The sequence below is a fragment of the Rhynchophorus ferrugineus genome, unplaced genomic scaffold (assembly GCF_030347505.1).
Source record: "Rhynchophorus ferrugineus isolate W39M unplaced genomic scaffold, kcgeb_rfMv2 rfM3, whole genome shotgun sequence".
Taxonomy (NCBI): Eukaryota; Metazoa; Arthropoda; class Insecta; order Coleoptera; family Curculionidae; genus Rhynchophorus; species Rhynchophorus ferrugineus.
This window is the reverse complement of record NW_027472582.1, coordinates 49,205,716-49,231,868: the sequence shown is the minus strand read 5'-3', so window position 1 is coordinate 49,231,868 and position 26,153 is coordinate 49,205,716. Positions and strand designations below refer to the sequence as shown.

The following is a 26,153-nucleotide window of genomic DNA, read 5'->3' as shown; positions in this document are numbered from 1 at the left end:
AGTCAATCCTTAAATGGGAAAAAATCAATAATCAGCAAGCAATTCTCTAAGAACGTACTTCTATGTCTCTCTCCCATTTCTATTTCTCGAATAATATACTTGAATAATAATAAATATGCTGGATAAATAAATAGGTAAAAAATAATTGTTATGTAAATAACAATTATTTTTTATATAATGTAAAATGTTTGTTATGTAAACTTGCGAAGAATAACAACGAGTAGCGTAGTAGTATTTCGATACATTTATACATGTGTATTTAACAACAATCAAAAACATACTATTCAAAGAAAAATTCTGCTCATAGCGTAAAGTAAAATAGTGTATCAGGTGCATGAACACCTGATCCTACTCGTCTATTCCATCTGATTATTGCTATATCCCATTGAACATTTCTACATTCGAAAAAATACTCCAAATGAGCCAACGTTTGTATAATCTCAAGAGAAATGCTGTTTTGATAAAGTAATAGATAAATATATATTTTTTAATAACATCTTTATTAGATATGCTTAGTACATACTTCTGAATTATACATTCATTTATTTCTACTTTTCATTTGTACTTGGATTAATTTACAAGCAAGACCAGTGAGAGAAAATACATCAATATGTATTCCTCAATTATAAAATTATAATAACTTATAGCTATAGTTTACACTATAGGTATACACTTGATATAAGTTCGTATGGTTTGGTTTGTTTCAATCTCCTGACATCCTGCGCGCGCTGTCCAGCAGTTGTATTGCTTCCACGTTAGTATGATCTAGTAATCTTCTTTTGTGTTTTAAGGCGAAATCTTGGATAACTTCGCAAATTCATTTGATTTCCAGGTCATCGTGCAGTTCTTCGTTGATTACGTAGCGATCGGCATTGGTAATCAATCGAAGAGCCTTGTTTTGACAGCGTTTGAATTTTTAGTGCAACCCCATATTTGCACCCCATAGGTCCAAACTGGCTTTATAATTTTCTTATAGATCAACCTCTTTGATTTTAGATCAAGTTGAGGGTATCTTCCGACTAACCAATATAGTTGTTTTATTTTGGATCTAATGTGCTTTGCTTTTTATATAACGTAATGTTTCCAATTTAATCTACCGTCAACATGGACTCCAAGGTATTTAGCTAAATCTGCTTGAAGAATCGGGCATCCATTGTGTGGTATAATTAAGTTTTTATTATTTCGCCGCAATGCAAAATTAACGTGGATAGATTTGGAGCTATTAAGTTCATTTCTATATTTGTAGATTTTGTTGACTGTCACAGGTACTTTTTCTATTGCCCTAGGCAGAGATATGTCGTTTGCCATGTAAATGTTTTAAGTAGTGTTTCTTTTGTTGTTGGAATGTCAGCGGTGTAGAGGAGATATAGGAGAGATCCTAAGACTCTACCTTGTGGAACTCCAGCCGAAATAGTATTAAATGTCGAGAATGCCATTTCGTGCGATACTCTAGATTTTCTTCCGAAAAGATATATATGAGCAAACAATGAAATGAAAATGAATATCTGAAAAGATATATAGACAAATATGAGCAATATTTTAAACAATAATAATACACATTATTTTAAAATAGAGACATGAAATTATAAAAAAATATCTTAACTGAAATGTAGTTAACTATAACTTAACTTACATACACATGACCACTGAAAAATATTCTGAAATGCAGGCACCAATATATGTATAATTTTTAACATTAAACTGCGGAGTTCGTGTTTTATTGTCGCTTTTACGGAGTCGCCATTCAAATTGTTAGCCCCCTGCGACGGAAAATCTCACCGATATAAAAGCAGGCGCGCGCTCGCATACACTAACACACACGCACAAAATAATCCACTTTTATTGTTTACAATTATTAATATATTTAACTGAGTTTAGCCAACGCCGACCGGCGATACATTGTCATGTATATAATTGCAGTTTTTGTATCCGTTTGTGTGTTTTATTAGGCCATTGTGCGTTTTATATTAGATTTCGTTTTGTGTTGTTCGGTCAAACATTTGTTATATGTTTTTCGGTTAATTTGTCGATAAAATGATTGCCTTTTATGAAATATAAAGGGCCCGTCGGAGCGTTATTAGCGTTTTTAGTTTTTATTTTCCCCCGATACGCTGTATTTTAACTAACTTTAAATAACGTCGGTTCGGTGCACAATAAAATTTTTGCCCGGGGTCCCCACGTCGCCCCACTCATTGCGCAATTTGTGTTTTTTTTTTTGTTTTCGAACAATTGAATTAGCTGTTCATTATTATTTTCGAATAGTTTTGAAACGTTTCTTTTGGTTTATTTGAAATATAAACTAAACTTACGGGCCCATAAAAAACATTATTTTTTCCCGATCTGTTCTGAGCCATGGCAATCTGTGTTAAGGATGTAAGAGAGATAAATGAGTAAATATGTTAATTATGTTTATAAAATTCTAATAGCTATTTTCCAAAGGCTCCAACGGCAGTTCGCTAGGAGAGTTATCGAAGAATTTCTCCAGCGACGAAGAGAGAACACGTTTTTTTATTGACATATTTTATTATCTGTCTCAGAACAATAAGCCGATATGTGGTCCAATTTTTTAATGAGAGAGCAATTTGCCCATCTCTTGAACCTCACTTGCTGTTGTCCTCCGATTCCACTCAAAGCCAAAGCCAGTTGGCTTGTATGTTTCGCAAATCCCCCCTGATACTTTATGCTATGCTGATTAATTTTTGTCCTGGTTTACTATTCGCATATTGATACTTAGATACATGTACCTGTTGCTTTTACATTTCTAACCTTTCAATATTGCTTTTGCTTACTCTGAATCATAATTGAATGCCCTAGATCAAGATAGGCCTTTTAGGTGAGGTGGGATGGAAGTATCTTGTAATATGTATGAGGAAGCGTCTTTTTTAGTAACGCCAGTCCATCATGGTTTTGGCTTGACTGATAAACTGATGATCTAAGTCTTAACTTATATCCAAAAAGGCAGCTGAACCGTCTAGTCCATTTCCAGACATCTACTGATGACAAGGGATTATTCGAGAGATTCATACTTGGACGGTAGGTCCTTTTAATTGAGGATCGGTGACGCAGTTTTCTCTCGTAAACAGATTACCGCAGGAGTCCTGCAAGGTGCTCCACTAGCCCCAGCTCTCTTCAACCTATATATGGCTGATTTCCCACTCCACAAACACCACTTTATGCAGATGGCACCGCTTTCTTCACAACCGGTTATAGCCCCGACGCTATTCGCAACAGACTTCAAGACCAGCTAAACCAGGCGATTGCGTGGTACAAATTCTAGCGGCTGCAGATAAACCCGAGCAAAACTCAGGCTATTCTGTTCCACCGCAAGAAGGAGTTCCGCGCCTATCGCCTCCAAATTGATAAAGTCCCCATCCCCTGGCACCAGAAAGTTTTATATTCAAATCAGCACGCTATTTGAAAAGGCAATGGTGTGTACAGACTTGAAATAGAAGTCACTCCTCTGAAAAAGTAAACTTCCAATCCCCCAGAGAGCGACTCTGAACAAAATGCTAGTCCGTCCAGTCAATACTCACCTAGAATCCTGCATCCTGTATATTAATGAATTAAATTAAATAATTTTTTTTTAATTTCTAATAAATAGCTAGTAGCTCATGGCACAATTGCTGATAATTGAATGATAATAGTTGATACAAAATTTACAAGGGAAATCAATAACTTAAAATAAAAATAATTATGTGATTTGTATTAATGATAGCTGATACAGTTACCACAACATTACTCATACTTATGTCACTTACATCATTTGCTTTCTCACACAAATACTATATACCAGATATGTAAAGAAAAATTATAAATATCAATTTTCAACCTCAAATCGTGTAGTAAAGCTATTCATGGTCTACCATTAAATAAAATAGAAACATGATCCATAAGTATACGGTGGATGGGATAAAATTACTGTAAAACTATCGAGGCAAAATTATACGTACGGTGATACCACTATTAACGCGGTTTATTCTATATTAAATCCAGGACGCTACAATCCCACAAACGTTAAGAAATTTGATATTTACATATATCAAATAACAATGTTAAATACACATAATATGAATAAATGAACATACGAATGAAGATATTTCAACATCATCATAAATGGTAAAATTACATACATTATATATATATATATATATATATATATATATATATATATATATATATATATATATATAATATAAAGACTGAAATCTTCTCTTCCTGGGTTTAGTTTTTGCCAATTATTTTATATATGTCTCCAAAGCATTTGCAAGATGAATTCTCCTGAAGATCATATTAAAAAGTGATTCGATTAAAGAGTGAACGTCTTTCTCAAAAATGTCTGTTGGAAGAACTTTTATATAGGAGATTATATATTAAAAAATAATATCTACTAAAAACATAGAAAGCGATGCAAATAATAGTAGGTTCAGAGGTAGGTTATTCGAAGCTAGAACACTCGCTACCGATCTTAAACGATAAACAAATCTGGTACTTACACTTACATTAACTGTATTTTTAAAATTTTACTTATTGAAGTACCAAACTATAAATGAGGGAAACAAATCAAAAAACAAATGCTAAAATTCTAAAATTATTTCAGAATATCTTGGGAAATATTTATCTTGAAAGTAGTAACATTCATTAGGAATTATATACTATATTTAATTAGATTGTTATTAAATTAAATAAAATTTGATATTGATTGAATAATATATTTATCTCCCCAATATTTACTGCTATAAAATAAATTATTAAAATAAGCTCTGGTTTTTAGGTATACAATTTATTATCAATCTAGTTTTGATTAGTTCAGTTATAGGATTTATAATTTATACCTGTGCATTAGCTGTAACATTATTTGTTGTAGCCAAATATTCATTATGAGCACATGATATTACATTTTTATCAGATATGCAAAAGAAACTTTGTGTTCAAAATGTATCTCAAAGGTCATGGGGGCATCATTAATCGACCAACTGATATTCAACAATATATTCTAATCGCAATCGCAACAAAACTAAATCGAAAAATTGTCGATGCCCTAGTTAAAGAAAAACACACATCTAGCTATTGTCTTCGACAGCTGGTTCCAGTCGTCAACACAAATTCAACTCGTCATCAGCAAGGGCCACGGATTAAAAACATCTCTATTCACTCATCCGCAGAGACAGCAATCTCTCAAGACTTTAAATTTTACAAAACATTATCCATAGATGAACCATGCAAGCCCCACAGATCGAAAGAAATACCCGGGTAGTTCAAAATTTGGTGCAAGATTTGGATTTTCTACTTGAAATTCCGTAAAAATGTCACCCTCTCCAATCGCTACCTCCTTGTGAGCCAGCGTAACCCATACTTTCTTCTACTAGTGAAGGCTAGGCACATGAGCCAATAACTAGCTACTCGTTCATTCCATTGGGCTATCCCACCTATTAAATTCTCTGTTTTAGATTAATACATGGTAGTTGTTATCTGTTGGAATACCTCATGTTAAATATACAATTGGCATATTCTAACTATAGTTAAAAGTTTCTTACACTAAAAATTAATATTCTGCGTTTAGTTATTGAATGGCTGGAATAGAAACTTAAAAGCATTAGGCTCGTTATTCATAATAAATTTAATTGATAATATTAAAAATCAGTTTCAAGTGACTATCTATTTATTTTCAGTAATAATTTTCTATAATTTAAAAACAAATATATGGTAAAACAATACGTTTGATAGATGGAGCTTGGATTTAAATTTCAACAAAGGTGTGTAATTATAAACCAATTCGTAATTAAACTAGTCAACGCTCTCCATGTAAAATAAATCCAAATCTGCGGATAACCTCATCGGAAACATAATATTACAACTCACCTATGATTGCACTGCTGACAAGCGAAACACTCCAAATGGTAAACGTTGCTCCTTGCTCTCATCACCATTTCAAACGCGGGTATAACTTTACTACAGGCGGCACAATATCCGGTGTTGCCGAACAGCCTTAAATAGTCCCGTTTGCACAGAATTAGATTCGCTTTCGTATATAGGGTTGAGCCGACCTCGCCTAGACGACAATCGCAACAGCCGCACTTGAGACAGTCCTCGTGCCAGAACATGTCCAGGGCTTTGAGCAGGTAACGTTCGGTGATCGGTTTGCAACAGCCGGCGCATTCTTGTGGTCCCGTGCCGTTCGCGGGCTTCGAACCCTCGTTTTTGGACACGTCCATCGTCATCATATGGCCGATAGGCCGACTTTTTATCTGCAACAGAAATATATCGGATTACTACTTATTCTTACGTAAACATATATTTACACTAATACTTAATCGGGTAATAGGACAAAAAGTCAGGCTATTGTACTAGTTTTAACATAAATTTAAATTGTTTAAGAAATGAAAAGAAATGGTGTCTGACATTAAAAAATAGGTAGCATTACTTTTGAACCATTTAGAATTTATTCCCAATTTTACAGAATAGAATTTTTAGAATAGTATTTTATAGGCATTCAGATGAAATATAAGATATTGAAGAACATATACATAATAAAAATAATTCCTAACGGTCAGTGACGATCCGCACTTATTGCATGACGGTGGAGTATCCCCTCTTCAGGAAAAATTCATGAGTCAACCTACAGTTGTCAATACGAAGGCGTGAAAACATAAGCCGTTGCGTTTGTATTGGCAATATTAAGGCTGTGGTCGAACTCTATCTTCGCCTCCCATAGTCCATTAATCTCCATCAGGTTAATCCAGTTACGGAAGGAGTAGAGCAGCAAAGAATTTCAGATCTTTCCTCCAGAAAAGGAAGCTTTCCGATAAGAATCCCTCTCTTTACCCCGCGAAATAATCTGTACTAGTATGTCAAAGATTTAACACCGACAACGAGCTAGAGGAGTTCATGTGCATGGCTGTCCAAATAAACTGTATGTGGAAGCGGACATATTTACCGCATATTAAAAACAACGGCCAAATTCGTGAAATTTGGCTACGAACTACAGCCTTGAGTAGAATGAAGAGGTCATCGCCGCCACGGAGGCGCACTTTACAGACCTCGAGAAAACGTATTTTTCAGGCGGGTTAAAGAAGTTCGCTGGGTTAAGATAATAGTTAATATCGAGCTAAAAGGAATTTATTTTGAGAAATAAATCGCCACTTTTCCAAAATTTTTGTTTATCTTTTGTATATTACATATTTATCGGAACACCCCCGTATAACTCACGTTAATATAATTAACATCTATAGTTTTTTACTGCAGATCGATCATGCTAATAACATTTAAGGTAACTTTCTAGTTATAAATTCGCTGTTACACGACAGTATGTTCTCACTTTGTAAAGATTCTTTGAAAGTAGGTACATTCATTTTCCTCTATTTTCCACGTTTTTTAACGGAAAATGACTCCAGAGCAACGCGGCCCGTTACATACCCGAGCACAGACAAAAAACTTTTCACAATTTTAATTAAAATAGCCGCCTATTTCGCTTTATTAGCTCAAAAAATGAATTTTTTCCTAGTAGCGTATTTCCCACGTATTAATCTTTCGACATTATAAAGTTAATTATGTTTTTGCTAACACAATAAAAAAATTAATTTGACTTTTTAAGCTCGGTAAATTGTTATTTTTACGTTAATTAAAAAAATGAAGCATCAATTAAACGGCGCTGTGTTTTCCAAAGTTTAAATAGAGCTCGGCGGAGAAGTTGCCTTTTTTCATTACTTTTTTCTGAAAGCTTCGACTTTTTATTGTTGTTGTTTCATTTTTCTTAGTTCCAAAAGTTGATATTCAGAAATGTTAATAAGCTATTAAGTTGATCAAAACAAGGCAGCTTTAATTGTGTCACTTAATTAAAAAAATAATGACGGAGAATATTTACCCCACTGAGAATTTCAATACTTTCTTTTTACAATTAGATAGCATAATTAAAATGACAACTTTTAGGTACAATTACTAAGTTTTTAATATATTTAGTTACTATACGTATATATTTTTAAGTATTTGGATTGGATTGGGTCCGAGTTGAAAAACTCAGTCAAATAATCAACACATAATTATTTTCACTTCAAGGTAACTTAATTCCGTTGACAGTGTTCTAATTAGATCAGAAAAATTCAAATCATATAGTGATATATTTGCAGTATAGGACGGATGTGCCGAAACTTTCCAACTGATCGTTTTCATAATGAAAAAACACATTTCCAGTTATTTAATTTGAAGGTTTTTTAGTTACTTATCGTAATCTCCAAAGATATTCGCAAGAGAGAGGGGACAGGAACTGAAGGAAGCTCAAGACACTCTCCATTCGCTACAATAGCGAGTTCGAATTATGCTGCAGCATGGATTGTAAATTTATTTTTCTGAATGTTTATAGTTGTGATTGACCATAATAGAAGAGTGCAAAATTCAACAAGGAAAATCATCCCGGTTACTTTAGTAACCTGGCTAGGTAAGACCATCAGATGGTTTCCGTGTTGAACTCTCGCTCACCAGTCGCTAGGCTTGGTGCCGATCATCGTGGTTCTGAGCCCATATTAAGCAGTATATCCAATTAAAGTCCAGTTCAAATAAACCATAGTTAGTAGTAAAAAGTAAAAAGTAGACTCTAGTAGTAGATCATAGTAATAAGGAGGCTCTAAAATTTGTTTAAAAATATACGAGGGTCATTCAAATACGATGGAGACAAACGTTGTAGATAGTGCGCATGTATGTTTTGAAGGTTGTATGTGTTATGCATTTTGTTGCCTGAGTATTTAATAGCTGGGTCCCTTACGAACAGTGTGGCATACTTTTCGTCTGGGGCGCATGTTTCGCGCGCGTGCTACGACCATAATTAAATGTCAAGTGCCGACCGCCGTAGCTCAATGTATTGTCTTTCGTTTTTTAGTGTGGGAAGGCGTTAAAAAGATGGAAATTTTTCAGAATTTGCGAAATCAGTACGATAGTGTGTGCCTGAGTAGGGCTGCCGTATTTGAATGAACCAAAGCATTCAAGGATGGCCGCGAAATGGTCGAGAATAAGCCGCATGATTGTCGACCGCGAGCCAGCATCATACCAGACAACATTCGCCGCATAGAACAACTCCTTTTGGAGGGCCGTAAAATGAATATTCGAGACATTTCGGCTGAACTCGGCACCAGTATTGGTAGTGTAGAGTCAATATCAGAAAATAACGGCGCGATGGGTTCCTAAACTGTAGAATTTCGAGTAAAAATTTAAGCGGTCAAATTTGTCGCCGCTTGCGGATGCGATACGAGGAACTCCCGAAAGTAAGAACTCGTCTAAAGAGTGGAGGAAGAAAGAGGAGGGGGTGCCAGTCAACGCAAAGATAACCAGATCCACGGGTAAGGTTCTGTGTACGATATTCTGGAACCGGCGGGGCGAGCTGTACTTCGATTTCCTGCACACCCATCGTACTATTATTGCTGCATACTACTCTAAGCTTCTGAAAACACACATGACGCTAGCTTGTCGCTCGAAACGGAGGAGCATTCCAGCACGAAGTGCGAGTCTTGTCCAGGATAACGCGCGCCGTCATACCGCTTGTCTCACGCTCGATACAATATCGGAAATAGGGTGGGAGGTACTGGAATACCTCCCCCCTCTACAGTTCGGATTTATCATCCTGCGACTACCACATGTTTGGAACACTGAAAGAAGCCCTCGGATGTCAAAGATTCAACACCGACGACGAGGTAGAGTAGTTCATATGCACATGGCTGTCCAAGTTGCCCAAGGAATTCTTCGATAACGGCATCAAAAAACTTCCGGAAAGACGGAAAAAATGCATAACTAGTGAGGGGAAATACCTAGAAAAGCTGTACATTTTTGTAAATTTTTTTAATAGTGAACAAACGTGTCAAAGTATTTGTCTCGATCATATTTGAACCACCCTCGTATTTGTTACATTCTAGTTAATGTGAGTGTTGTATACCATTAATTAATATTGGTGTAAGCATTTTAGTTATAAGTCTATAAGTTTTATGTTATATAATAGAATACTTAATTTCTAATTTGCCAATTTTTTTATTATTACACTAGTAACATATTTTAAAAATCTATAGTATATCCAATAATACAGCCAATGCTGGCCATCAAATGACGTCAGTACGTCGCGGTGTGGCTGCATTAACTTAGAATTTTGGTGTAGAACGTTTGCCGGTTTGTAAGCTCCAATTATTGTGACTAATACATTGTGTCTTGGTGATAACATGTAACTAAATCACAAGTTCCGACGCATCATACAGCATTCTGTCTCTTTTTAACCATGGTAAAAGGAGAAGGAAAAGACCGCTCCGGGTGTAAAACGAATTTTACATTTATATAAACTGCATTTACCAGTATATTTGACATTAGTTTTCAATAAGCTTATAGCATATTAACTTGTGAATTAAAATGCTACATAATAACAATTTGATGTCAAGTTAATTAGGTTTTTGCTTAAATATTACGAAATTAATTTGACTTTTTATAATGCGAATCCCTAGAGTAAATTATTTTAATGTTAATTAAAAATTAAAAGCCAATTAAATGAAACAGTTTTTTTTCTTGGGTTGGTTTATTATATTTAAAATTCAGCAGTCATTTTTGTTCTTCAGAAAGAGTAGACCTTCCATTGCCATTTCTTTGCTTTACTTCGCTCTCTAAGCTTATGTAATATTAATTGGAGAATAGCAGCTCTTTTACATAAATAAATATTCAACTTAATTGTTTATTAGGCTGCTAATTTAAGTATTATGTTTTGAATTATTTTTCGAGAGCATGCAGACAAGATGAAATTTGAAAAAAATATCTAGTTAAAGCTTGCACATAATTATATTATATTTAGAGTCCCTTAATTTAATAATAATAAAGCCCTATGTTAACCATTAAACATTATTAAGCTCATTATATTTACATATTTCAAAATTTAATTGATAATTAACAGGTAACAGATAATTAATTTGGTCCTAGTATTCAATTTAATTTTTCAATATGTGTATAGTATTAATAAAATGTTATATTTCATATATATATATATATATATATATATATATATATATATATATATATATATATATATATATATATACGGAATTTAAATAAATATTATACTTACATGGCAATAAAAGTAATACATCGATTGTTTAATTATATTTCTTTTCTCCTTTTTAAAAGCCAGGGTTTATCTGGGCTGGACGCAAGGCCAGTAACCAACTTAGAAACCATCCCAATAGATGTACAGTCTTACAAGCATGTTTACTGGCGTGACTGGGATAAATATTTACAACTACAATCGTAACTATCAAGTACATCTATACCCTGCGGTATTCGAAGTGAAATTAAATAAATTACTCTAATCAATCAGGGTACCATAATTATTTATTACATGCGGTCATGCAAAAATTGATAAAAATAATCGTTCTAATGGGTGAATTGAAATTTTCTTCATTCAAATATCAAAAAAATCACACAAGACTGAACACTATATAGTGCCACACATATTATACATATTCGTATATATATATATATATATATATATATATATATATATATATATATATATATATATATATATATATTATATTCTAAGTTTCCGTGAACGCCAAATTAACATCACTTCATAAAAGCTGCATTATAAAGCACTAGTACAGATAAGAATAATGTTATGAAAAGTCGGTCGCGGTGGCTTAGATAGATAAGAGGTAGCAAAAGTTATACCAAAAGCAATCATACTATAAAGAGTAGGTTTTTAATACATCGCTATCGCATCGATATTTTCATGACAGATGACATTCAAAATATATAGATAAAAAACCTTAACCGATTTTAATTAAAATGGCCGCCAATTTCGCCTTTTATCTTAAAAATTGAATTTTTTCCTTACAGCGCATTTGCCACGTATTAGCCCTTCGACGCTCTAAAGTTAATTATGTTTCAGCTTACACAATAAAAAGTTAATTTGACTTTTTGAGCTCGGCAAATTGTTATTTTTACGTTAATTAAAAAATGAAGCATCATTTAAGCAGCACCGTGTTTTCAAAACTTTAAATGAGCCTCAATTCGAAAAAATGATTTTCTTTCTTACTGTTTCGACTGTTACCGTAACAATCGCCCAATTTTGTTTCCATTACAAAAGTCAATTCTGCCAAATTAATTACATACATAAAAAGTTTGTATACAAACTGAAATCGATAATTTAATCTAAAGTAGAGCTTTAGAATTACATGTTCCGCTTAGAATATTAGTATTGCCAGGAGGGGTATTAAAAAATAAATAAATAAAGCGGATATGAGGAACCATGTGGACACGTTCCAGTTGGGTGACGCATCAGTCTTCTTCGATGTAAACATTTGCATTAAAGGACTTTATGTTACAGTTTTATTAATATTATATTGAGATGAAAACAAAACTGCTAGTATCGGACCATCCTGTTGTCCCCTTAAAGCCCTGCCAGTTGCCTCTTCCTGACGTTTTTATTAAAGTCTGAAAGGTATTCGCGTGGACGATACATGCGCCATCGATCAGTAGCGTAACAATATTTTCAAATTCTATAGATCCCAAAAAAATACAACAATAGCACTATAATGAATTAGCACGTCTGTTTATTTATATTTGATTGCTTAATTTTCCTTTTAGTTTTTTACTACTCATTTTGAATATAATTATTTCCTTCTGGATCACTGATCTCAGCACTAATCCTACCAAGAGCAAATGACCAACTTAGAAACCATCTTAGAAGGCATGCCTGCTATACTTAACATTCTTATTAGCATAACCGAGATGGTTGTTCCTTGTGAAATTTTACAGTATTTCGTATAAATAACAACTGATATAAATTAAAAACTCCTATGCAGGATGCAGGATTCATACTCATCCCCCATCAATAAGAATACCCTATTATCATTTTGACCACCGCACTACCAAGAAAGCAAAATACATAGATATATAACAAAAAATAAGTACGTAGAATAATCCAATTTGGGTTAAATATGCGCCGTCTTGTTCAATAACTTCTGACAATTTTGCAAGTAATTATATAATGCTTCTCTCTTGTCCCTATTGTTAAAAAATGGGAAAATTTAATTTTCACAAGCCCGTCCTGAAACGAATTTTCACTAGAAAAATAACTGGCCATGGGCCAAAACACGTTATAATCACGCCATTCCTGATTATATATATAATGTGAGTGCATCACAACCTCTTTGGAACATTTTTAGTTAGTCACTATGAATGTGTGTGTGGTGTGGCGTTGCCTTGTTGAAATACAATTTTGTTATAGTGACCGTGTACGTCATCTCACCAAGCTTCGACCACTATGGTTTTCACTTAACGTTGTAGCAATCTATGTTTCATCACTGGTCACATCTGCTTCAGAAATTCGATCGATTTTAATGCTATTAAGAGTTGGAACTGCAGTCAATGAAATATTTTTGGTTTAACTCGTGTGAAACCCATATACCATTTTCAAAATCGTTCCAAATAGTTTTTTTGTGCAGTTTTTAACTCCTGAGCAATAGAAATAGTGCTTATATGATGGTTGAACTAGGCCATTGCAACGATTTTATCCACATCTTCGACAACTGGCCTTCCACAATCCACGAAACCAAAACTATCTGCGCTTTATTGGATGTTTGAGTGTCAGAACCGTAATTACTATTCAGATTTTTGGCTCCCTGACTTACGTTTTATCGAAGAAAAACGTAACACATAGAATATTTTCCCTTTGTTGGTATCCATCTTTGACGTGGGTTCATACAAAACCTATTCAACCATGCACAAAATTGCCGAGAATTTCTTAGTACTAAATGTTGGCTTTCTAATTTCATCTAATGTAACCAATTGAACTTTTACAACGCGAGATACAATATATTAAAACCATATATTTACAAATAAATGCATTTCTTTTTACTAGACCTAATATTAAACATTATTATAACGTCATGCAATATTGGGATCATGTCAAACAAAACGAAAATGTTTTGTATTCTTAAATTAATTTTCTACCTGTTTCTGACAAGGTTCCAAATGTGAATGAGATAACTGGAGTTTTAAGTTTATCCAATAATAAAACAAAAGGTCAAAAAATCATAAGGTAAGTTTTAGAGTTTCTGTGGATGTTAACGAGTTAGAAACGATATCATATTCTAAAATCAATTTTGTTTGTATAACAGTCAATTTTGCTTTAATAGCATTTGTCAAACAAGGTCAGCAGAGATATACTGTGAAACTTTTACTGAATTTCAACACGGCATAATAAACTACACTCATTACTTTGAATGATCAGTGAATAATGTCTCAATAAGAATATGTGTTTCCTTTCCTTTATATAGTAGTCCATTTTAACGTATTTTTTTTAAATCTTTTAAATATAAATTTGATGAACGTTGTAAGAACAGTCGGATAATAATCGGTTTTTCGAATATGCAATTATTTGGATAAAATTTTCGTATATATAGATTATTTTGCGTATATAATATTAATCAAACATCAGATTTTATATATATAAATACACGACATATATATAAACAAATGTTATGCTGAAAAAAAACTTAAATTAAATAGATCATATGTATATGAAAAACGCGCGGGTGACGAACGGCACTGGGGATCGGTGGGCAATATTTTGTTATTGCCTTGCATTATTTATTTTCTTGCGTATGCTGGTCCTTTTCAGACAAAACTTTTTATATTAACTTTGACTTTGATCAAATTTAATATTAGCCCTTGAGGAACGACTACAGGAAAAGGGAAGGAAATAAATGTGAGTTATCGCGGCTATTTGCAGAATTGCCAATTTAGCGATTGCATTAAAAAAATAAACAATTTCCTTAACACTTCGAAGCATAACGGGTGCTATTCGGTTAATTGAGTAGTGGAATTTAGACTATTTCGCTTTTACTTTTTCACTATTTTCATTTCAATGGCATCGGCCAAAAATTCAGATAATTACAACATAATAAATCACAATTAGAATAAATTAACAACATTAATTTATTTCTTGAAAGATGGGAAGAAGTAGGCAGACAATATTTTGAAGACATTATATTTCAATTACAAATAATGATATTTTATAATATAAATACTCAAATAAAAAAAACGTAAAAACATACATACATTTGATTATACATATATATGACTAAACTAGAACCAAATAACAATACAGTACAAGGCCGATACTTTTTAAACTCTCCCTGTATCGATGTTCTTTTCAATTAAATACGAATGTCATCGAAACATCAAAGTATCTCGAAATGCTGGCGACGCGAGACGAGAAACGGGCAGTTGGTCTGCAAGAAATTCATAATCAATCTTAAACATACCAATTATGTGGAGAGGGGAGCAGATCAAAGACGATTGGGTTGCAATCAACGCTTTCAATTAAGCTACGATCCCAACGGCTGCGAAATCAATCAAAAAACTAATTGAAAGCCTGCTATGATCCCTTTAATCTGTTTTTAGGACAGGGCTGGACCGGCCCTAAATAAATACTGTTTCTCTTCTTTTTTTATTAAGTTCAACATCGAAATAATTAGTTCTTTGGGGTCTTTCTTCTTATTTAAGGGTTTACGGGGGATTTTATTCATGAAGAATGTTACAAATAAAATATTTCATGTTACTAAATATGTTTTAAATTTAAAAAAGACTAATAACTACCAACTCATTAGGTTTAATTAATTATAAAGCAGTGTGTTTGTTCCAATTCAATCTGATTCGTAAATTTAATTAAATTGTTATTTAAAAGTATCTTGATTTTAATTAAAAGGATGTGTTTGTCTGATTAAATGTGTAGATCAAGTCAACATAAAGGTTTAATTGCAATAATTGAAAAACAACAAATAAGAGCTAAGAATGAATCAAGAGACTAATGGATTTTGATTGATTGTTTTTCCCTTATGGATTAGTTTCTTCTATCGATATTTGTTTCTTTTGTCATCACTCTATATTATCGCTTACGTGTTTTTATATTTCTATAAATCCTTTGTTTCTATAATTCCACTGTATATATTTTATAAATTATCTATGTAACACAATTTATTGTCTACGCATTGTGGAGAAGAAATGAAGAAGCTGTTTTACTTTTTAGCTAAGCATTCTGGTGTTCTTCTCTTCTAACATATATTTTTCAAATGTTTGTTTTACGTAAAATTAATCTCCTTGACTTTCTAATTCAACTTTTGTAAGAGTAGTTTCTTATTTCTCTGGACGTAATTTATGTGCTTTTTATTTGTTTAGTTGGAAAACTCCTGCTTATTCTGTGCCTTTGTTGATCTTCCTAATCGGCATCTATGACGTCATGATCAAGTCTTGTTCATATGAAGAATGATTACACAATCCACTGCGGTTAAAGCCACAGTATTTGCAAAAAAATAATTTCCTCTGCCTCAATTGCTTTGCAAATCTTAAATATTAACCACAATGTGATTAGTGATAAATAAGCTGCAGTAAATGATGGTGATGCAATAAACAGCTATTAAACTATAGTCAGAATAGTATTGAACTGATATATTAGACGTTGATTAGAAGAATCGCTTCTCTCCAAACTTGTGCTAATAAGAGTAGACGGTTTAAAAGTCAGAAGTAAGTACAGTCTAAGATCTTGTAAACATTTTTGGTATCATGCCTCAATAACTGTACTGTGATAATACACGCCTGTAATTGTTAAGTACGAGAAATATAAATGGAAACATGTGGCAATATTTCCTAAAAAAACTAGTAGGCGGTCAATAGTGGCACGTCTGTTCTGAGTGTTATTGCTCGAGAACCTTTAAAATATGTCCCAAATCAACCCACAGTGTTCTCTTAGCATTCCGCATTTGCTTAATATCAGAGACAGTACTCTTGGGCCATTTGTTGACCGTTATTGCCAGATGTAAAATACGAAAGTCTGCAAATATGCAAAACTTAACAACAACACTCTGTACAAAACCAAATGTCATATCAGTCACAACCAAATCAGATATCAATAGCGTACCTCAAATTGTTATACACCTATCGACCATCCTAAAAATGAACCATGAACCTCTCCATACAACGCTGCCTCCAACACCTACATCAACGCTATTAAGGTCCTCCAAAAATAGGCTCCCAAATAGGCCTGTTTATAAAAGAAGCCATGAGAGTGACTATTTTATAGATACTACCCTTTGCCTATTACTACAAGAGAAAGCCCCCCCCCCCCCTTTCTCACGAGAGCAAAATTGCTTGACGGAACATAAGTATATTTATACTGACGGCTTCAAATCCAGTGCAAAACCTGATTGTGCTTTTGTTTATAATGGGTAAACCTGCCTTTTAAGGCTCGCTAAACAGAGCACGGTACTCACCGCTGAATCATACGTCTTACACCAGGCTCCAAAATATGTGTCTACCCAACAATACAGAAAATGTCGCATTCTTTCGGACTCCTATAGTTCGCTGGATTACTTTCTTGAACGGAAGTATAGCCATCCTCTAGACTCCAAACTTCCACGATTCCTACAACCCCTATTACAGACTGGTTACTTGTTGACGCGGATTCCCTCTCTCATTAGAATACTTGGGAATGAACTCCTCTCAACTCTCAATTCCCTATCTAGAATACATGTACTCATACTGGCCTCTGTTCCATTATCAGAACCTCTACCAGAAACACATTACGAAGACGCTAAATCTTCGAAGGTGGATCAAACAAACTCTTTGAAATCAAAAGTGACATTCAGTCTCTTTTCCGCTCCCCGTGCCAGCTCCTATGCAGTGAAACTTAGCCAACAGGGATAGGTAGACTGTTATTTCTCTCACGGCTACTTGATAATATCAAACTCTCCAGCAAGCATTCACCTTTTGAGCGACTGACTTCGCCTTTCTTCTATTAAAATAAGTTGATCCTAATAAATGTTGTCTGTCTTTGTATCCTTTTAACCATTTTACACCTTCCTGTCATCCTGAAAACTGACACTTCGTTGTTGACATTCATTGTATCTATATTCAAATATTTGTTTGTAATATATTTTAATAAGTTATATAAATTTTATTTATACATATACACATTGATACTTGTCCACGTCACGTTTTTAACACAGAAACCCAAATGTGTATGTAGTCGCGAAATTACCATAAAATCATCGACATCGAATAAAGCGACAAAAAACATACCAGTAACTTTAAGTACGAAGAAGGCAAGAAACAACGATTTTGTTTTGGTCACTCATGAGTGGATCACTTAAAGCCGAAGATCGCAATTTGTGGTCCACATTAAGCAGGATGTGCACATGTGTATTTGGACAAGACGAACTGACAAAATTATTTATTTATCCCACTGAATTCATAATCCTAGCAACTCGAACCTGGTGCCATTTCACATGATTTTTATTAATTGACTTCAAAAAATAAGAGGTTCTATGTTCGGCTGTATATATATTTTTTAATGTATGTTCGCCGATTTCTCCGACAACTGTGGGCTGATTTTCAAAATTATTTTTTATTCGAAAGAGCATTTCGAGGTGGTCCCATTGAAACCAAATCAGGATTTGTTGGGGGAAGAGGGTAAATCTAGGGAAACGCTCAAATTTCAAAGGCATGCACAAATTTTTCACATATTTTTTTATCTAAAATAATCAGATATTATTATTATTTGGGTATAATATCATTGCTGAGCTGATATCATGGAAAATTGAAAGTCGCTCAGTGCAAAAACGATTCAGTTTGCTTTTTAAGCACTAACTATAGCATATAAGACCTCGTAATTATATTGTAGATAACTTCTTCTATGGTGTAATGGTTAAAGCGTTTAAAACTAAAGCGATTCCCGACAAGGCTAATAACTCTTTAGTGTTGCTTAGTTATATCATTTGTGAAATCATTTAGGTTAAATAGCGGACCCCGGTACCGAGCCCAAACAAAAGAAAAATAATATATTTTGTGACATATATGAAAAACTAAATTACGAATAAAACAAATCCAAACATAACTGTTTGGGTTCAGCATCGACTTCAAAGTAGTTAGTTAGTAGTAGTTAAAATAATATTGTAAATGAATAAATATGTTTCAGTACATATTAAGCTAAATTGCGTGTATATAGTAGAATATAAAATACGTGCAGTAGATAGGTTCAATAAGGTTTTCGATTATTTTTGTTTAGTTTTTACAACGAATATTATGTACATATATTATTTCAAACTGTTCAAAAAGTTTTGCTGTTTTTTAATTTTTAGTGAGTTTTTTATTTATTTTTTGAAGTCGCTTCCATTTTTTGTTAAAAGTATTTTTTTCTAGTTACTCATGAGCTGGTAGATTTAATTCCAAAGACCGAGATTTTATAGGAAGTAGTTTAATTTTGTAAAATATTTCTTTTGAAAATTGAGTCAAATTATTTTGAAGTACACATAAAATATGAAAATCATCAAAACTATAACAAAGTAAAAACAAATACCGCGTGCTGTCTACCAAATTCTAATGATTTCATTTACCAATATATATTAAAAGAATTTCTGAATAACTTAATTTCAACGATGCCGACCCTGAAAATAACGTAGCAGAAAATTCCTCCTTATTGGATATTAGTTAAGAATAAAGGCTTCCGCTCTCTCTTTCTCCTCCCGTTCTCTCTACATCTTCGTCCAAAATAGATTGATAACTGTTTATCTGTTTTGTTTCATTAATAATATCCCGAATTCAATTTTGTATTTTGGCTCCATACGATACGCGTCCGACTCCTTACATCGGGATCTCCGGGCTTATTACGGGCTCATTCATCGCATCTCCGATTCGATTTCGGCTCGTATTGTCCCGATTGGAAATTGTTTTTCACGGACCCGCTTTATTACGTCATTGTTTTCAAATAATTATTTTAGATTTCGAACGGATCCCGCCCTCCCGAATGGGAAAACCCCCTTCGGTTAAACGGGATCGCAAGCACATAACGGAAAAATTATCATCGATTTTCCCGCTCCTTCCGTATATCTTATAATCTTTAAATTAACTTTTTTTGCGGGCCGGCCAAAAATAATATTGTTTCGAATGAATGAAGACCGGGGAAAAAACGAGAAATATCATTTGTTATTTTTTTTTCGCTGTACCCGAACGAACACAGGAGAAAAGTTTATTTTGATTTTAAAAATAATGTTACGCAAAGTGGATTTCGGGAAAGGTCTAATCAGGAGGACCGGGTGCGTTTGTGGTCGGGAAAATCAAAACAAATCGGGTATCGATCAATTATCCGAAAATCGAATTCCATCGAAGCAAAAACAAAAACCGTGCAATCATCGTCTATGATTGTGTAGAATATAATCAAATTTGCCAGGTACCTTAGGTTTTGTGATTATTTCTGTTTACATCCATTAAGCAATAGATCCAGTCCAGATAAACCATAGCATTTCGATAAGAAGGACTAACGACATTGTCAGATATTCCAGCAATCGTTTATCTAATGATATTAGAGAGTAATATTAAATCTTTAAGTTACTAGACCAGTCTTTAAACGAACTACTTTTTTTTTTGAAAAAAATAGTTATAATTAAAATCTTTTAATAATTTCTAACAGAAGATAATTACTAGAACTTATATAAGATGGAAGTGATGAAAGACAAATATCTGATTTAACAACTTTCAGACAAATTTTAAATAAAATTTCAACAAAATATATATTTTATTGGCCTGTAAATTAGACTTAAAGGATTTTTTTTCAAATTTGAAGCTTTATTGTGAAAAATCGTTACAATGTACTTCATTTAAAGTATTGTCCATCGATAGACGCTACTTTCTCCCGTTTTCCAGTCAACTTACGGATTCCATCTCGGAAGTATAATCTATGTGTTGAGATTATCCACGAATCGAATCATATTTGGTCACAACTCATATGTAGAAACAAATAGTAATCAGAAGGATCAAAGTCTGAAAAATACGGTAGGTGGGGTAGCACTTCCCATTTTAATGTTTCCAAGTATGCTTTCACCGATTTTGTAACATGTAGTCGAGCATTGTCATGCTGATGAAAAACACTGTTGTGTATTTGCTTATATTCCAGCCAGTCTCCACGCAGTGTTCCTAACTCCTCAACTTCAAATGTTTTTGGCTATCCAGAACTCTCTTTGTCTTCGGTATCAAAAGCTCCATAAATCATTCGATGGCCTTCAGTCGCCTTTTCTTCAAATTGAAGTAAAAAACTAAAACGTCCCGTAAATTTAATTTACTCGGTACAAAGTCAGACATTTTCAGCGCACTAAAAAATGTGTAGATACTTCGACGAGATGACACATTCTGAAAAGTAAGACTAATAATAATACCTTATGATTAATTTATAGGGCTGATAGGTTTGAATGAAAAATTCGAGAATCGTAAATTATTACATATTTTGTAAAAGTACAATTTGTGTGACATATGCGATTGATTCGAATATATGAGGAGTGAATAAGTTGATTCCAGTTGATATACCTACTGCATTAGCAAAATCTAGTCAATAATCAGAATTTAAATACTTATTCAAAAAATTTACACATCTGGTATTGGAAAGAAACAGTAGGAAAAATTGCATAAAAATGTAAATAATGTACTTGTTTAATGATTGAAATCAGTGCCCATAGTATTAATAAAATCCCAAGGTATGAGCAAAATAAAATAAACAAAAGAGTGAAGTAAAAGGGAAAGCTTGATATAGTAGTTACTGGGGTTTTTAATCCGTCATTTCTGTTCACCAAATGTTAAACTATGTTCTTAACACCTTATGGACTTTTACTATTAGTATATTCTTCTAGATGAATAATCTCTGTCTGTATATATTATATCCTTCTTCCTCTACATGCTGACTTAATTCCATTTTAACCTAACTTCTTCGTATATACATGTTAAAGCTTACATCTAATTGTATCAAGGGCATCTAAACTACTTTCAAACCCATGGAAGAAATGTTCCCCATCGGCATCTGAATTAACAAATAACAACAAAACCTTTATAGCTAAAGATGCAATAGTAATTGTACATCTCAACCTGATGAACTGTAATCCATGTCAGGGCTAAAAAGGTAACATTCTGTCTAACATAACTAAACTGAACTTTTATTGTCGCTTTTAATAATATGTGCAAATAGTATAGTGATAAATTCATTTTTGATCTATTATCACACAATGAAGAAATAAGACAAAGAGTTAAACCAAACAGCACTCAAAATCATGTTAGTATAGTCAACTGTACGGATATAACCAAAATCGTTTTGAATGACTACTTGATCTAGCGAATCAGAGCAACAAATATAATTGGTATGATAAGATTATCAAATAATCAACCTTCCGATAATAATTGTGTACGGAAAAACACATATTACAACGAGTTACTCACTACCTAATAGTGTTTCCTTAAAGCTATTCTTCAAGGCCAGAAGTTACAAACTTCAGGCCCAAACTTAAATATCGTTTGATGGATATACTCCCCCTGGTATACTTTACATAAGTTCAAAAGTCGACAGTACTTTCTCATATAGCTTAACTATACTACCTAATACTAGTCAGAGAGTATGTATCTCACAGGGTAAGGCCGCTATTGTCGAGCAACTGTAGGTCTTTAACGTTTTATTTTCACGCAATCTCATTCAAGTTTGAATAATTATTGATATTGAAATTTTTTTAACTACCCCATAGTTACCCTTCGCAAATGCACACTAGCTCACTTTTATTTGAACGTCAACATCATATATTTCTTAAATAAAAACCTTTTTAATCAACGTTTAATCAAGGTACGAAATTATGGTAATTAGCTCTTATCATTTCAAAACATAGCTCAGGTCAATCACCAGAATGTTAATACAAAGCTAACAAAAACTTGGAAAACCTCTGATTCAGCGTTCAGCACTCTATTTTTGAAGATACCAATAACTCTTCAAATACACTTGAAGAGAAATTTACAATCATAACCCATTGTAATCCAATATATACCTGTACAGTTTATCTAAAGACTACCACAAGAATGAAACTACAAAAAATAATTTCAATAGAACACCTACCGAAATAGTATAAGAATGTCTCACGTAGGCTAAATCAATAACCTAAAAGTAACTCGTTCTATTTGTTTATGAAATTTCACTGAGGTCTATTCACTACAACTGATATATCTGATATTCATGTCTATTTTGTTTAATGGAAATATTAGTCATCGTAATATCCAATAACTTCCATTCCAATTTGAACAGTAATATTGAGTATACCGTGATGTTAGCAAGACATTTATCAGAAAGAGTTGTTGCTCAATTACTCGTAGCTCAAAGTAATTAACATAATATCCTGAATTGATCAATGTAAAATATGTATCCTTTGTTAACCAGACCAAAAAATAAATAAAATTTTAAATATTTTTTATTTTGACACATTTAATGTTGATAGCTTAACGAACGTGACGAATCCAGTATTTTTATTCGACTTGAAATGACATAAAAACATTCCTATAGTTTTTATAGCAAGAGTTTCGTCATACTAAATAAGAAAATCTGAAGAATCCCTGCTGGATATACGCCAAATGGCCACCACACAATTCTTTGATTTAAATTCGGCAGCACTAGTTGTCGTAAGTAATTCAAAAATTGTACCGTATATTTTCCACTTTGTTATTCCATTAGTACGATACCTTTGGATGACCCTTTTAACATATTTTACTGGCTACTATTTTGAGACGAAGTCTATTTTTTACCGGCACTATTTTACTGAATAGACATGTAATCAGGTCAACGTTTTGCAACAAGTTCAAAAACAAATATAATGCACTGCAATTAATTGATGTATTTAATTTACTTAAAGTGGCCTTTCTTCTACAATTCTATTTTTAATATTCCATATTAAAATTTTATAATAATTTATAGATGTATATAGATTATTTAAATGTATACATAAAGTATAGTGAAGTGGGTAGAGTAAAATATTTAGTACCATCCGATCTCATAAATGGACTGATCTATGGACAAAATACTATTTAGAACAAGATATTTCACACAGAGATCAGTCGTGATATCTTCGTCTAACACAAATCACTTGACTAATCCAATTGACTAATCACTAATATTCTAAAAGATAGTAGTTAAAAAATTATAGATTTTCAATTTACTTTTAATATTGTGTAATGTAAATCAATATCTCAAAGAAACAATCTATAGATACTTAAAATGAATCACGATTATCATTATAAACTAGGTATATATTGAAACAAAAATGACAATATCACAAATTACTTCCTTATTTCCTCTAATTTATCACAGCTACCACAATTTTATCTTCCTCTACATTCGGTTCTATTAGATTTCCAGCGAAATTGTTCCGAATGGGAATAGTTTTCTCGAATCCGCTTTATTACATCATTGTTTTCAAATAATTATTTTAGATTTTGAACGGATCCCACTCGAGATAGAAAAACTCCGACGAAAGAAAAGGATATAATGGAAAAATTATAATCGATTTTTCTGTTCCTTTCGTATATCTTATAATCTTTAAATTAACTTTTTTCCAGGCTGACCAAAAGCAATATTGCTTCATAGAATGATTGAGATTTTTTTCGAGATAATGTCTTAAATAAAAATGAAAATCTATCTTATAGAATGTGCTTTATTTATTTATCAGCAATAAATGACCTTTATATCTTTACACGTACAAATTAGGTCAGGTTGCTTGTGTCCGCTGGAATTAGACCTCGAAAAAAATACCACATATTTTGAGGCGAGTGAAATTTAAAGGCAATTTTATATTACAAAAGAAATGAACCAGTGGCTTGAGGAGCAATATCCGGCGAATAAGGCAGTTAGGTTGAAACCATATACTTAAATATTGTTACATGAAAAGTTATGTTATAAGAAAAATGATTCTTTCTTTCAATAGTCAGTCCACCAATTACTACCTTTCAGGACCTATCATGATGGTTTCGATCAATTTGGTCCCAATTCTGCATCCTAGGTATAAACTATATTTCCAGTCTAATTAGGAAGTAGCAGGTCCCAATATTATGCTGATGAAGAGAAATCATGCAATAATTATTCTACTAAAAAATTTAATTATATTCATAATACTCACTAATAAAGAGACAATGAGACAAGTTAATTCGTTAATTTAATAACTTTATAAACATAATACTATATATGTAAAGTTTGTCCTAACTATATAATGATGATTCAATTCATGAGTGAAGGACAAAATATTTGTTGATGCTAAATGTTAAAAAAAGAGAAAAGAGAAAAAGTCGGTCCAAACCCTATCAAGTGAATATGCCGATTATTCTATATTGTCTGTTGAGTTATTGCTCAGAAATTCGTTCACAATGATAGTGTTGTTAGATTGATCCTTGTCATAATGCAAGGTCCAAGGTTTTTCGTTCTACTCCTCCTCCACAACTCCAATTGCAACTGCTCTAGGGAATCAATTTCAATTGAAGACGTTGATGACCGACCAGTCGGAACAAAATCAACCATAATATCACGACCGGTTTTAATTGCAGTACCACTCATATTCTATTAACGATGTACTGCCAAATTCGAGTACTCTAAATAAGCTAAATGACAGATGACGTTCAAATTTTGTGTCATTATACAACAAAATCGTGCCAATTTAGCTGCAAACAGAATTTTTACAATCCGTTTAAGTAGGCTTTTCAAATGACAAGTTCCCGATATTAATGTATTTCTGTATTTAGAACTACAAATATAACGAAAATTATCGGATGCTCAATTATTTTTCCTCAACAGAAAACAAGAAAATTACTGGTAAAAACACGACCGTTAAGCCATCATAAAAGAATCCGTTATGGTTGTCGCAATTTCTGTTTGAGGAAGCACCTCCATAAAATTAACAAATTGTCCTTTTATCCTCCCAAGAAAATCGATGAAAAGCGAAGTCCAATTAACTAAAGTAGTTGACTAGAAATTCAATATCCTAAGTCCTAAATTTGTGCGACTTTCCTTTTTTCTGTCTTTCCACTTTTAATTAAGATTAATAGTGACGGTTGCGCAGCAAGATCAATTTAAAATAGCTGCAGAAAGGCAACGCTGAAAGCCAATCAGAATCAAACAACTAATTTTTCTTTCTTTCAAATAAAGTTTTTCGCCTTATCTGTGTTGTTTTTAGGTCGACTTACATAATGGACTGCTTATTTATTATTTTGTTCAGACTTGCCCTTAAAATGATATTTAAACCATAACTATTTGGCGGTGTTTTATTGTTTCTGAGATAATTGTAGTGGATCCACTGGTC

The 26,153-nt window shown here is 32.9% G+C and overlaps 1 protein-coding gene across 4 annotated transcripts in view; it reads right to left on the bottom strand.

Moving 5' to 3' along the window:
- The window catches only part of LOC143193611 (LIM domain only protein 3), a 145,094-nt gene that overhangs the window by 19,364 nt on the left and 99,577 nt on the right, over window positions 1-26,153 (bottom strand). For all 4 annotated transcript variants that reach the window (XM_076399938.1, XM_076399935.1, XM_076399936.1 and 1 more), the window contains one exon: window positions 5,860-6,245. In XM_076399938.1, the coding sequence (XP_076256053.1) occupies window positions 5,860-6,221 (362 nt within the window). In that variant the 5' untranslated portion in view covers window positions 6,222-6,245. The remainder of the gene's footprint in view (window positions 1-5,859; window positions 6,246-26,153) is intronic.